Consider the following 15,236-nt stretch of genomic DNA (forward strand, 5'->3'; position numbering starts at 1 on the left):
TACTTATTTCTTGTGTGCTCCTCTTCAGACCTGTGAAAAGCCCTCTCAAGGTGCAGAACGGTGTTCAGAAGGCTGATTCACCCGTCACCAAGAAAGTTGCCAAACGCAGCCGTCAGATCCTGGACAGCGATGATGACGACGCGCCGGTCATTAAAGAGCAAGTCGCCACCAAGGGATATGGAGACAAAGAAGCTCTTGGTAAAACTGAAAAGGTAAAAGCCACTTTACATTTCCTAAATTTTGGACATTAGAGTTACTTCTCTGTAATCAAAATTTTTTTTTTTCTTCAAGCGAGTTTTTTTTTTTGTGTGCATATAAAGTTTGATCGAATTCTGACATTTCCATCCAGCTTTTTTTTGAAATGATACTGCATGCGCATGTACATGAATGGAAACCTGCCAGTGTGTAACCCATCACATGTTCTTAATCTCATTGTACCCACACAAGCTGAATCTAATAGGACTGTTAGAGCTCCTGTAGGCGTATCAGGGCCTGTTGTTTATTCATTAGTGGCAAAAACACTGTCGCATAAAGACAGAGTAATTGTACGGTGAATCACCATGTTGAATAAATTTGTCAATAAACCACATAATGAAAAAGACCTGATTATGGGCTTTGGCTGGCTCTCCACCACCTGTTGTTTTGATCAACACCTCCTAACCGGCCCGCTCATTTAGTGCGTAATATGTCAGCAATTATTCATTATTTGCTGTTTTGAGGAAAGAGATTATGATGGATGCATGGTGTTTGTCAGCATGACCTACCCCACATCACTTTATACATGGTTTCAGTAATTGAATATCTTTTTTGTGACAAGGTACTAATACACGCACTCTTGTAGCGTTGGACACGGAGCACCTCCACCAGCAGATAAATGTAGCGTAGCAACTGTGATCATCGGTGATTCATGTTTCTTTTTTTCTTTTTTTTTGGGGGGATTTATTGTTGGTCAGTAAAAACGATAAAAAGAAAATGTTCAAAATGCCCATCACAAATGGAGGACTTCATGGGGACAGCATTTTCGAGGTTGGGTCTCAATAATCAGGAATAAAGGAGACTTGGAGGGCCTAATCACAAGTTTTCCAGATCCAAGCAGAAAGATTCTTTTATTGTAAAACTTTATTTTTCGTACCCTAGTCTATATCCACGATGTTCCACTTCCGGGATTGCTCCGGTACCGCTGGAAATTCCGCCGGATGTCCCTCCTTTTAGCCCGGATGTCCGTAACCTCCGTTTGTCTTTGCGTTGGCATTTTAAACTCCTGTGGATGTCTAGGACTAACTGCTCCTCAGATCTCTGCAGGGTAAATCCAGACAGCTGTCCAATCTGAGTTTTCTGTTGCACGACTAAAACAACCTTTGAATGTACACATTAGGGGTGTGAATCTTCACTGGTCTCACGATTCAATTAGATTCCGATTATCCTGTCAACAATTTGAATCGATTCAATATCACGATGAGTAGAGGTGTGAATCTTCACTGATCTCCTGATTCGATTACGATTCGATATCATGATGCGTCAAAAACATTTTTCTCTTTAAGCCATATAGGATATTTGACTTGACAAACTTGCATTATCAAGTGCAATGCCCAAGCTGCAATACGTAACTTCAGACTGGAATGATGAGGTGTTTGGGTTCATTTCTTTAAAGTAGCTACCACGAAGGTTTACCTATTTTGGATTAGTCATATACCATCCTACTTTTAACCTGCAAATCTATTGTGCTATATTGGAATAACTGACCCCAGACAACTCTAACAAAAAAGGTATTGTTTACTGAACAATAACTTAAATGTACAAATAATGTTTAGCCGTTAGATTGAATAACAAAAAAAAAAAAACACAAATCACACCTTTCAAATATGCTAACTGCAATATTTCTTCAAATGATATTACACACAACTACCCCCTTACCCGTTTCTCTATCAGTTTCCACTTAAAACACTCCAGCTACACAAAATGATTCCTCCTTACGGCAGTTTCAATGTAAAACTTACTCAAACCCTATTCAACCACTGTGTTAACACACACCTACCCAACCACACATACCCACACACGCCGAGAGGAAAAAGAAAAAGAAAAGTTGCGGACCGGATGGTAGCTCATGTGGACGTGCAGCAGGACGTTATCTTCAGTGAAGCAAACGCACAGAAATTCAACTTACAGTTAGCTGTTAGTCCAAGAAACACAGCTCAAACACGAAAACCAGTCACCAGCTACAGCAGGGAAACACGCTGTCGTCCTCTCCAGTCCAAAATCGTCGTCCTCCGAATCAGCAACTCTCCGCCCTTAGCTCCAACTTTAGCTAGTCAGTTAGCTCCAACTTTAGCCAGGCACACTAGCACAACGTTTGTTCTAAACCACTGCTGTTAGACAAGAAAAGTGCCGCAGTGTAGCTACACCGCTTCAGCTTCGTTATTCCACTTAGATTGTCGCCAAACTAACTATTCGTGTGTGTGTGTGTGTGTGTGTGTGTGTGTGTGTGTGTGTGTGTGTGTGTGTGTGTGTGTGGGTGGTGTGGTGAGTGTGTGAGTGAAATGGGTTAGGCTATTGAGAATGTTATTTTTATTTGAATATTTATGCCGCGGCCGGAAAATTAACGAGCGACGTCATTGCGTTATAATCGACTATGATGGGCCACTGCATCGATGCAGCATCGTCCATGTCCGCATCCGGATTAGGGTTGGGTATCGTTTTTTTTGATTCCGGTGCTAAATCGATACTTTTAAAATGGTGCCGGTGCCTGAACCGGTACTTTTCAATAAAGTAAAAAAAAAAAAGAAGAAAAAAAATAAGGGTAGTAAAAAACAGTCAGTGACTTGTTTATTGCTAAGGCCATGGTCAAAATTAAAGATTTAATAATAACTATAACAATAACTTATTTCACCAGTAAATTGCTGTTGAACCCCAGATGGGAAAAGGGTATTTTACAATTACTGTGAATGCACCACGAGGCTACCTGTTTTAAGTGAATGCACCGTCTGTGTTGTTTAATTCCGACAACGGCAGCTGCAAGTGAACGCACCGTCTGTGTTAATTCCGACAACGGCAGCGGCCGCGAAGTGAACGCACCGTCTGTGTTGTTTAATTCCGACCATATAAACATACTGTATATCTATGAATTGCGACAACGGCAGCTGCTGCTGCGCTGCATTGCAGACTGTTACATCCCGCTGTTGAAGTCCTCCACAGTGAAATACAGTCACACTTTACACTGTTTAACGTTAGCTGTCAGCATTTTACCGGTGTTTAATCCAGCTGCAGCTAGCTAAAGGTAGGCTAACGTTACATGCTGTCAGGTGTAGTGTAAAGTCAAGCACCGAAATGAGGCACCGAAACTTTCGTTCTTATTCGGTCTCGTTACTACCGTTTACATCGGCACCGGTTCCCTATTGGCACAGAGTTTCGGTACCCAACCCTAATCCCGATGCATCGATTGTTTGATTAATTTCAACACCTCTAACGATGAGTCAAGTTTTCAGTATTATTATATATTACTACACATGGTTTTCATCGACAAATTCAAGCAGTCAGATATATATGAACTTCCCTTTTTATTGTACCTGCTCTTAAAAAAGACACTTCTTAAATATAATGGAGTCTGAACACAGCAGACAAGCAAAGGTAAAAACAATAAAAGCAGCGACCGGAAAATCAACATCATTAGGCAATAATCGATCATGGTCTTTCACTGCATCTCCCTTATTTTGCAGAGGCACCGTTGCTCTGTCCAGCACTTGGCCTCGCCCAAGACGGTTGCAGGGCTTAAAGCAGGGGTCTCAAACTTTTATCCCGCCACGTACGCATCACTTTGATTTATTTTGTCAGAGAGAGAGACCTCATATTAACACTGTAAGTGCCATTGACGTGTGTGTATAAATATATATATATATATATATATATATATATATATATATATATATATATATATATATATATATATATACACATACACATACACATACACACACACACACACACACACACACACACACACTTATATACAGGTTAACAAATTGGGATTTGTTATGTGGGGGGGCTCTTTCTACGGGGGTCCGGGGGTATACCCCCCAGGGAAAAAGAATTGAAAACTAAACCGTTAAATGGCACTTTCTGGAGAGTTTTGTGCAAAGAAATGGAGAAATTGAGTCTTGAGTCTTGAGTCAAAACTGCAAGGTTAAGGTCCTATACTCTGCATTGTTGTAGTATAAACAGGTATTAGGGCATTTAGCATTTACATTACTGTTAATCAGTCATCACTTGATTACACACTGTATTACCTTGTTATGATATAAGAAGTGACCCATACAATGTGCCAAACATAATGTGCCACATGAAGAGACAGTGCAGCATGACAGTAGCAACAGCTGAGAAGATTTGGGTCTGTGGTGACCTGGGGCCTGTTGCACAAAAGTAGAATAAAGAAATCCAGGATAAGTGAAAAAGCGCAGCTTGACTTAGTGTGATCCACTCATCGCGGCTTAATCGGTTGCACGTTTGCTGAGCCAGGATAAGTAGGTGAAGCTATGTCAAGCCAGGAGTAGATAGCTGGGATAAGTGCACGTTCACGGCTTTCTTAAATAGACCATGGTATCGATCACAGATTTACTGATGCAGAAATGGAAAAGACGTGTGCAGCATATGTTTCACCCGCTGAGCAGCAGCTTCTAATGGAAATTTACGAGGAGGTGAAACATATAATATGCAAAAAGGGAAATACGGCTGTTATGAAACGGAAAAAAAAGCCCAACAGACAATAGCGGACCGACTAAATACGTATGGATTTAAAAAAAATCTACTTAGTCACTCCACATTTTAATTGCTTTAATATGCTTGTTTTATGTGTTGGTTTTATTGCTGTATCTGTTTTTATGCGCTAAATGTGCTGGTTTTACTGTAAAGTGTCTTTGAGTAGCCTGTAAAGCACTATATAAATGAAATGTATTATTATTTAGTCTACTTCGCCTTAAAAGTGAGCAGAGGGTATTCTTGTTCCTGGGAAATTTATAAGGACTAGGCTTAATTTCAAAGCTTATTCATATAGCTTATTCATGCGAGAATATGTTTTACAACCATATGCACAAATCTCCATAAGCTGTCTAATTCTAAATATCTTTCTACAATTAATGTTCATACAGAACAAGCATGACTGGACAAAAACTTGAAAAAGAAGTGACTTCAATACACACTGTAAGCATATCTGTAAAACAATGTAGCCTGTTATTATTCATGTTTTTTTTTGTGTGACAGCCCCAAAATAAAATGATTAAGAAGCTTTGTGGCATTCCAACACATTCTCACTCCCATTTGGTAAAAAAAGGACGTTTGATCAGGTGCCATTGTCGTCGTTATTGATGCTAAAAGTCCGCTTTTAGAGTCCGCTGCGCGGTGTGGGAGGATCCCCCTGCCTTATCTTGCTTTTGTGCAACAGGCCCCAGGTCCACATCACACAAACTTCTTCTCCCATTCTCTCTCTTTACTTACACACACACACACACACACACACACACACACACACACACACACACACACACACACACACACACACACACACACACGGTACCGAGAGGGGCTCTCCGATGCTCGGAGGCGAGCCGTGGCCGGCTTGGAGCCCTACCACTGGCGGAGATGCGACAGCGAGGACCGGTCCCATGGCTTGGTCAGCGACATGAACTCGTAGCGGCTGAGCACCGAGCTTCCACCGCTGCGAACAGGGTTTTTAGCTTTAGGAGAAGGCATTTTATCTGTTAATCCTACCGACGTAGACACTTTGGCGTTATGTAGTTGACCCGCAGCGGTGAACTGTCTGCAGTTCTGGGAGGGTTGTTGCCGTGTTCTGATTGTTCTCATCTCAGCTCCTCCGACACAAAATAGACATGCCATTTCAAAAACAATTCATTTATTCATGTATCATCATCATTCAAATATCATGTTTTCAAAAGCATCACTTTCATCAAATTTTTTGTGACATATTTAGACTGCAAGCAGGCACATCCGGACAAACGAGCAGGCTTATGTTTCGGGGCTGAGCCCCGGAGAGCCCCGGCCCAATTTAACCCTTTTGTATGCATGTATGTATGCATGTATGTATCCTATGCATCCATCCATCATGTCGCGCTGGGCAGCAACTTAAGAAAAGTGAAGTGTTGTGAATGCAGCGCGCTGGGGCGAATGTCCGCCTGTGCCCAATAGAAACGAGGCAGCCAGCCAGGCACAGAAGAAAACACTCCATGGCAAAGCTGCTGTAACTTTGACTCATTGAGGAATGTTTCTCTGCTTGCATCAAGCCCGGCCGATGTCCCGCCCCCGAGAGCCATATACCCCACCGTGATTGGTAGGTTCATTCAGCTCCGCACACAACACTGTAAAGTACCATACATATCAAACTCGCGGGCTGCACTAATATTAAACTTTCATATTAAGGCGGGGGCCACAAACTATCGTCCCACGGGCCACAATTGGCCCGCGGGCCGCGAGTTTGAGACCCCTGGCTTAAAGTATTCCGGCACCGTGCCGGATCTCCGGCGTGCAGCCGTGAGAAAAAAGAAAGGAGAAAAAAAAAAAAAAAAAAAAAAGGGAACTTGCATGCGGTTTAATATTTTCGATATTGATTTCACCTACCAATCGTATGAGAGGAACCAGCTCTAACTAACGCAGGGCTTAAAGTACTCGGGCCTGGTGCCGGATTTCTGGCGTATGACTATTTTAGAAAAATAAATACATAAAAAAGTTCACATAGGATTTGTTTTTGATGCGCTGGGTTTATCCAATCATCGAACTTCCACCTACCAATGAAACGAGTTCTAGCCAATCAGGCGCTCTGCATGAAACTGGTGGAGACGAGAAGCCGTTTAACACTTGGTGCCTCCAATTAAGTGTTTGCTTCTGCAGTGTATGTTCAAGGAAGATGCTGTAGGGCAGCAGCGGTAAGAAAGTGCTTGCTAGTCATTAGATGCTAGTCACAAAGCTCTGACCAGGGAACAGCGATCCGCCGATTTAACGCAGGGTTGTGCGGCGATGGGAGTGTCACTGAAACCATTTGTGTGACGTCCTGTTGTGTTAACCCCCCAATGTAGAACAATTAAAGTTTATAATTCACAAATATAGTTTTCTGTCAGATCGTTTATAGATCTCGAGTTTCCGACCACACTTGAAGGAAGCTTCATTTCACTGAGAGATAAAGAAAAGAGGCAGCGGGACAGTTCAGTGCTTGCGTTTCTTGTGGCAGCGGTAGAGGCAGTGATGTTTCCTGTACGGGACTCTCACACTGTCTCAAAACACACCAACAAGTCTGATCTACGGCTACATGATTGGCCACCACAACGTAATGCGGGTTCCATTTATCCAAAAGCTGAGTCAGTCTCAAATTTTCGCTTTCTTTGGTTGGGATACCTGGTATAAAGAACAACTTTATCAACTGGCGCAATAAACACATCGCAAAAGGCTGCGATGCATCGCATTTTTTGTGTTGGTTGAAAGAACATATCAGCAGAAAACTGCTATGTAACCATAATTCTTTCTTTAGCGGTGCCTTTTATATTTAATTCAGTGTTCAATTTGTTCAATAGAAGAATGTTGGAAATTATTTCCTTTCATTTTTTTTAAATTCACCAAGCAATTTATTGTATTTTAGCAGAATACTGAAAGCAGTGGAACCGAGTACACTATATCTGTTTATGTATTACAGGTAATAATCATTATTGTGATATTCAACAACGTTATCACATATCGCATATTTTCCTTATATCATGCAGCCCTTAGAATACCAGCTACGTGTACATTACCAGCCTTTTGCCACGGTGCTCAGGTGGTACGGCATAGTTGTTAAGGGCTTATACAAGGGATTGTGGAGATTTTAGTTTATGCAAGAACAACTCCACAACAATGAGTACTTGGAACTATTGAGACATTTGATGTGCAGTACTGACTTTTAGCAGTGGTTGCCAGCATGCCTGCTATAGTGTTCCCTGCCTCCTCTGGTTTTCTTTTCTTCTAGCAGCCCTCTCTCAGCGACGCGCTTCACTGAACAACAGATTTGTTTCCTCACTGATGGAGGTGTGTGTCCTTCAGGGTTTGCAGTATTGTTTTGCAACACTTGCTGAGATACTTTTGTTGAGATTTTCTGTTTGGCTTTCAGCTGCTCAATGTTGACAGGCCATTGTATGACTTTTCTTAAAGGAATACGCCACCGTTTGTTGAAAAAGGGTTATTCACTGTCCCCTCTATATTTATATAGGTGGGCAAATGCATTTTTGTATCAGTGCATGCATTGTCTTAGTCCGGCGCCGCTAGCTTAGCGTAATGAATGGAATCCTTTGTTGCCGATTAGCATGTCGTGAGTAAAAGTGACCCAACAAACGGTGGCGTATTCCTTTTAAGTCCCTAAACGTATGAATTTAGTTTTTCGTTTTTTTACAGCACATTTAAAGGTGCAATATGTAATACTAACAGCTAGTGTTTAAAGTAGTTACTGCAGTACAAATTAAAAATACTGGAGAGAGTCGTCTTCCCCCGCCCCCTCCACCCCATACTTGAAGTTCACAGGGGTTGCCAGGCTGAGACCGCAGCATCCACAACAATGTTGCTAGACGCTTGTCTCACATAGCCAGACATTACTTCACAGCACAGCGGAGGAGCTCTGTACCCAACTGACAGACACACTTTTTTGGCTTAAAATTACTGTAGGAACCGCTAAAAACACCACAACCTCGCTGTCCTCGCCACCCGACGGACAGACACACTCCTTCGGCTTAGAATTACGGTAGGAATCGCTAAAAATGCCACTACCTTGCCGTCCTCTCCACCCGACTGAACACACTTTATTGGCTTCCCGGTTTACAGCTATAACTCACCGTTGTCGGCTACGCCCACGCCTGGTCCTTCTGTAACATTAGCAGTTAGCAGGGTTAGCATGGCAGCGTTAGCCAGGACCAGTCGGGATCCCTTTACTGGCTGTGTCTCAATTTGTTTTTGTGAGTAACCAACTCGGGTACTCACTCAGCTATATAATTCAATGTGAGTACACGAATGTTGAAATGACGTAAAATGCCCGTCCCTTGTAGCCGTGATAAATAAGTCTGAAGCTAATGCTTACCTGTTCAGGAGGAAATAAGCCAACTCTGCGTCCTTTTGGGCTCTAAGCTGTCTCCATCTTTCAAATACATCTCCAATATTTACACGGGGTTTGTTTTGTCTCTGGTCACGCAACTCTTAGAAACATGTAGTTTTTTTTTTTTTTTTTTAGGTTGGGTAGAATTTATCGTCGTTGAGCCTGTTTGTTTGTTTGCTGCTTTCATGGCTGTACTAACGTTACAGCTGTAGTGCGCTGGGTTTATGTTTTTTACAGGTATATCTGGCAACCCGGCCTGGCTGTCAAACTGGGCAGTTGATAACAACACACAGGCCAAAAAGCCAACAGAATTTTTCAAAATTTCAAAAGGAAAAAATACTGGCATTAGCATTGGTGTCAGAAAAGATAGTATTTCAACTTAGCATGTTTCCTAAATATCTGATGACACATTGGGGTCATTTTTGGATTTATTACAGTAAAAATATTACATAGTGGACCTTTTTAATATGAATATTCTTGCCACACTGAGGGTGGGTGATACAAGCCGTCCACAGTGATCCAGGCCTTCTTGTTTTGGACAGCTGTCATTGTCGGTTCCTGGGATTTTGATGTCCGCTCAAGATGAAAATAGTCAAGATGTTAATGTAATTTAAAAAAAAGGATGCAGTAATTCTAGCCATTTGAGCCTTTGTTTCTGCTGCCTCTCTTTACAATGATTCTCAACACCATTACCAACACTGCTTGTGTTTTTCAGAAGGATGCTGTCTTTACGGCAGTTCCCACCCCCCTGTCTCCTCCACCTGCCCCGGCCACCCCTGTAACTCCCGCTACTCCAGCCACCCCAGCTTCTTCGGCTTCACCCGGGACCCCCGGCACCCCAAACTCCATCTCCCCCTCTGGCATCGTTAAACGCAAGACTGGTCAGTATCTGATCCCATTTGATCTACTTGTTTTTTCGTTTGTTTTTCCCCACTCTAGGCTTACTCTAAATCTGTGGTGTGGTGTCTCCAAAATTGCAGCATTTTTCGAACTTTGACACCAGCCGAGGATTGATAGTTCTTCTGCCTCGAGCTGTTTTACTTGATTACTTATTAGCAGGAGTCTAATGGCTCCAAAATACTCATTATTTCACAATGAGGGAAAACAAGACATTCATCACAAACTGAATGCATGAGAGGTTTCTTCTCCAGAAAGCAGCTAAGTGCACTTTTCCCCCCCTCTTGTTTCATTAATCTCTTGATTCTCTGGAAGGGCCTCAACCCTTTAGACTGACAACCAGTAGTCTAGATTGGGTTGCATTATTTTTCATTTATCTCATCTGCTGAACCACGCGTACACACTCTACAGGCCTATATCATTATTCTTCCGTGTGTGCTTGCATTGTGATAATGTTATTATCGCTGCGTTGTCTTGTGGTGTATCATTTCTGCTGACTTGGCTTTAATGGAACCAGCAGAGCATATCTTGTTGTTATTGTAGCTGATAGTCAATCTTTATTTGGTTCCTTTCTAGCTTGCAGGCTTTTGGTAACTTTCTGGAAAAAAAAAGAAGTGATTATTATGCATTATCGCTCCAACATTTCACATGTGCAAGAGAAGAGCGTTGCTGCTGTTTTTTCTCTGCCATACATGTTCATTATCGGTGAATTTTAAATAAGCTGTATGTGTAACTGACTTCATTGAACATAAATAGATCGACCAAGTGCTTTTAAGTGGGGCTTTGTACTCGCTGTACTTTTTCATGTCAAATGTAGGATTCTGAATAGAGAATTTTAGCTACTTGGAGCTACACAGATTTCTAGTAATGCAGCTTGTTTTCATTTGGGAAGCACCTCCGCTCTCACTTTGTTTCCTTCATCCTACTTTTGCAGCAGGGAAGCGGCTCATTATCTTGCCATTCTCTTTGTGTCTGTTAGATGACTGCGTGTTGCGTTGCCACAGTAAGAGCCCCGCCACCATCACCACTGGAGGAAAAAACATCACTAAAATAACGCTAATTTGACCTGCAATTGCATTCTTAATGTCCTGGGTTAATGCTTTCATTATAATATATCTAGAAGAAAACCATCAGCGGTGCTACCTGTGCCTAGAACCCTACCAAGGACCAAAACAGAGGCGCATGCAGAACCAAAACTAAAATATACCCTCAAGCACCACTGCTGCATAAAATTAGAGAGGGAAATTACACTGAAACCCTATGCTGTGCTGCATAATATCTTTCAGGATGGAATTAGTGTTTTCATTATGAAAGTACCTATCTGTGATTCTCTTCTTTTTTTTTTTTTTTGCCCTACATCCGCAGTACGAGAGTAGACTTGTCCTGTTTTCATCTTCACATCCTCTTTCTGTTTGATCACGACATCATTTCAGTAAGGATGCCTCTCACTGTTTTTCTTTTTTCCTCCTCCTCCCTTTTTAATTGAACGCCCGTACTCCCGTGTGCAGCGAGGAAGATGTTCCCCAAGAGGAAGCTGGATGAGAGCAGGAGCGGCAGTGAGAGTCAGAAAGACGAAGCAGAGGCCAAGGAGGAGCAGGGTCAGCAAAACAAACGCGCCCGTGTGGAGAACAGCGCCAGCGGCACAGGTACGCCTTCACTTCTGCTGTGAGTCTGAAAAGTCTTGGTCAGAATGGAAAATTAACTGGAGACTTTTCAAAGTTGGGAAGTTGCACAAATGCAATCAATAATGCATTATTCAGCATGATTATTAGACTATTTGGAAATAAAGAACTGCACATTTGTATAAGAATAGATTTAATGTCATTGCACAAGCTTGTGTACAACATTTGCTATGTAATAAATACTCTAACATACACTCTACCACACACTTACAGATAGATATACATACATACATAAATACATATAGAGATAGATATTAAGTAGACAAATACATCTGATTGAAATGTAACACTGTTCCCACAGTCATCCCAGTCTAATATATGAACGATGATGGCTCTTATATTATTTTCAAAATTGAAATAAAACAAAAACTATAGAAGTGACAAAATCCATTACAACTCATTTTGTTTTACGATATCAAATACAATTCTTGCCAGTACTAGCTTTGGCATAAATGTTGCAACAACATAGTTTCTTCATCACCGCAACACGGACATTCTCCCCCAGCCATTCATATCAAGGTAATACGCTGTGTGTATAAAGCGTATGTCAGTGTTTCCTCTTTGTTGATTTGACCGTGGCGGCCCCCCACGGCAACATTTCTGCCCCCCACGGTATCAGAAATAGGGCTGCATTGTTAGAGTGCATGTCGGAGAACGTTAGTATTTTAGGTGCATTATTTACATGCTGAAGTAGTTACACTGCATTAAGATAATGTAATTGATAGTGGGTGTATTGTTATTTGCTACAGAATGCTTAGCCTATATGTCAAGATCAAAGTTGGCCTATATAGTAACTCTTGTTGCAGCAAAGTGTCAGTTCCGTTTCATTGGAAGGGTGGGGGGAGGGGGGGAGTTCAGACCTGCCCCCACTGCTAAAAAAAATCCTAAAGGAAACACTGTATGTTGTGGGTCCAAAGTCTGCATGGTGTTGTATAGTGGATAAGTGGCCACAGTGTCTGTCAGCACTGTATTGCAAGGCACCAGCTTAATGTACCTGCAGTTGTAGATAAACAAAGCATTCAGAGGTTCTCTAGCATAAATGCGCTCTTTACCTTCCCAGGAAAAAGTCCAGTGATGCACACAAGAATTTGGATATACAACGCAGGCATTGTTAACAAATTTAAAATATTTTTACTCTTTTAAATCCACATAGCAGTTTCATCACATTCACTCCCCAGATTGGCACATCCCAGGTACCGTACTGCGACTACTTTGCTTGTCTGCCACAGTTATATGGGTATCAGTAGACACTGAAATGGTTTTGTGCATTCTCTTAACAGTGTGGAAGTGTCATTGCTTTTATGTAAATAATTTATTTGAACAAGTTCTGAAAAAATCTATGTACTCCTAGCTCTCGATGTAGATGCTATGATGGTTGACAGTGTTTCCTCTAGAATGGTTTTCAGCAGTGGGGGTGTTGAACGTCAAAATTAGGGCTGCAACGATTCTTCGAATAACTCGAATAATTCGATTACAAAAAATCCTTGAAGCAAAATTCTTTGCCTCGAAGCTTCGTTAAATCAATGTAATTAAGGTTGTACGGCTCACTGTGTTTCCGCACGGAGGATTATTACTAGCGCACAAGAGTTTTGCGCTTCTGCGGACACAAGACTGACGGCCCATATTACAAATGAAGGAAGACGAAAATAGCGATGGTCTAAAAGGGAGAGACAGGCAAGAGAAAACGACAGAAAGTTTGGGATCATTTTAAGCTGCAAACATGCTGCTACATCACCTCTGTAACAAACCTCCAGTGTACTCATCCATTCCACGGAGCCAACCCGACACAAGGTAGCTAGCGTCTGCTGCGTCCCGCACGCTGTTTACACAACTAGCCTGCAGCATGCTATTTTACTAATAGCGATGTTTTACACAACTAGCCTACAACATGCTACTCTGCTAATAGCGATGTTTTACCAAGCTAAAACGAAAGCTGTCGGTTTGTAGTGTAACTTTTTATTAGTTTGCTTCTAATCTTTGGAAATGTAGCTGCTGCCGGAGACAAACCGGCTCCCTCCAGCATGGCTACTTAATATGCACGTGAATGACGCGTCATCATGCATTCTTTATTCTTTCTCCTCACCATAGATATATCTATGCTCCTCACGTATGTGAGGCTTCTGAAAATGTGCCCCCCCAGAACAGTGTAGTTGAGTAGCCCTGCTGTAAACCCTCTGGTCAGTGAACAGCTCTTTTGCATATCCAGTGCAAAGAGCCAGAGGCAAGAAGGGGAATTGGGTGAAAAATATTAACATTTGGGCCACCAAAAATGTACTATTGTAATGTATTTCTTTTAAAGGTCTCTTGGAATTTGGCAATACAAAATTTAGCTTTTTCTAAAGAAGGAAACCAGTCTTTTGTATATATACAAGCGACAGGTTTCCTTTTTTTTAGTAAACAGCAATAATAAATATTTACTATTGCTGTTTACTAAGTATTTCTTACTAAGTATTTCTTATCCGATTACTCGATTAATCGATGGAATAATCGGTAGAATATTCGATTACTAAAATAATCGATAGCTGCAGCCCTAGTCAAAATTGATGTTACCTTAAAACGGCGTGTAGATTCTTTTTAGCATCTCACATCACACTTTCAGTCACAATGACCACTACTACTACAGTCAGAAACACTGATTGTGCCAAAATATGAAAAATAACGTCGCTGCCGCTTATCTGCTAATGTTAGCTACCGACCGTTAGCTTAAAACCATCCAGCAAATAGACGGTGCCGTTACCTGAAACCGGTGATTAACGTCACCGCTCATTTAACACACAGTTTAACAACAAAACAAAACGCTGAGTAAACATTACTAGCTACGTTTTTCATGTTGGTTTTGAGCGGTATGCACCCCTAGTGGGGAAGAAAAAGCAGTTACCATGAGATCGCAGGTTCACATAGGCTATGTTCACACCGCAAGTCTTAATGCCTGATTCATATTTTTTGCTCAGATCCGATTTTTTTGTTTGGCTGTTCACATTACCTTTTAAAATGTGGCCTATATCAGATTCCAGTGTGAACTGTTGCGGTTTTGAACTGACCCGCATGCGCAAAAGAACACTAACAATGACATCAGACACAGCACGCTGTTGCACTAAAGTTAGGGAGGTTATGGAGGAAATCAGCATTTTCGCTTTTATTTATTTATTTTTATTTTATTTTTATTGAAATGTTTGTGTAATGGCAGCCATAACATTAATGCGCAGATGCTGAGGAGGAGAAGACTGAAGAGAAAGCGAGACAACTTTGCGGGATTATGGCTGCAAATTCACTACAGAGGTCTGTGTGACCGGCGGCCAATTTGCACGCTCAGGACGCTACGACGCTCCACCACTCTAGCCGGCCCCACACACGCTCTACCTCCCGGCGGTGCGGCGACTTCGGGCGGTGGTGCGCCCGACCCGAGGGACCGGGATCCCACCTCAGGCGGCGCGAGCCGGCTTTCACTTTCATTGCACACGCACGGGCGACCCCGACTGCGCAGCGTTAAACTCCTTGGTCCGTGTTTTACAGACGGATTCGGGGGTTGCCGACATCACCTTTTTACG

The 15,236-nt window shown here is 42.0% G+C and overlaps 1 protein-coding gene across 2 annotated transcripts in view; it reads left to right on the top strand.

The window, feature by feature from the left end:
* The window catches only part of lig1 (ligase I, DNA, ATP-dependent), a 74,150-nt gene that overhangs the window by 7,070 nt on the left and 51,844 nt on the right, over positions 1–15,236 (top strand). The window contains exons 3-5 of one of the 2 annotated variants that reach the window (XM_039816638.1): positions 29–212; positions 9,825–9,990; positions 11,515–11,652. In XM_039816638.1, coding sequence (XP_039672572.1) covers positions 29–212; positions 9,825–9,990; positions 11,515–11,652 — 488 coding nt within the window. The remainder of the gene's footprint in view (positions 1–28; positions 213–9,824; positions 9,991–11,514; positions 11,653–15,236) is intronic. The other variant, XM_039816639.1, reaches the window with a different exon arrangement.

This window comes from Perca fluviatilis, chromosome 11 (genome assembly GCF_010015445.1).
Source record: "Perca fluviatilis chromosome 11, GENO_Pfluv_1.0, whole genome shotgun sequence".
In the NCBI taxonomy this organism is placed as follows: Eukaryota; Metazoa; Chordata; class Actinopteri; order Perciformes; family Percidae; genus Perca; species Perca fluviatilis.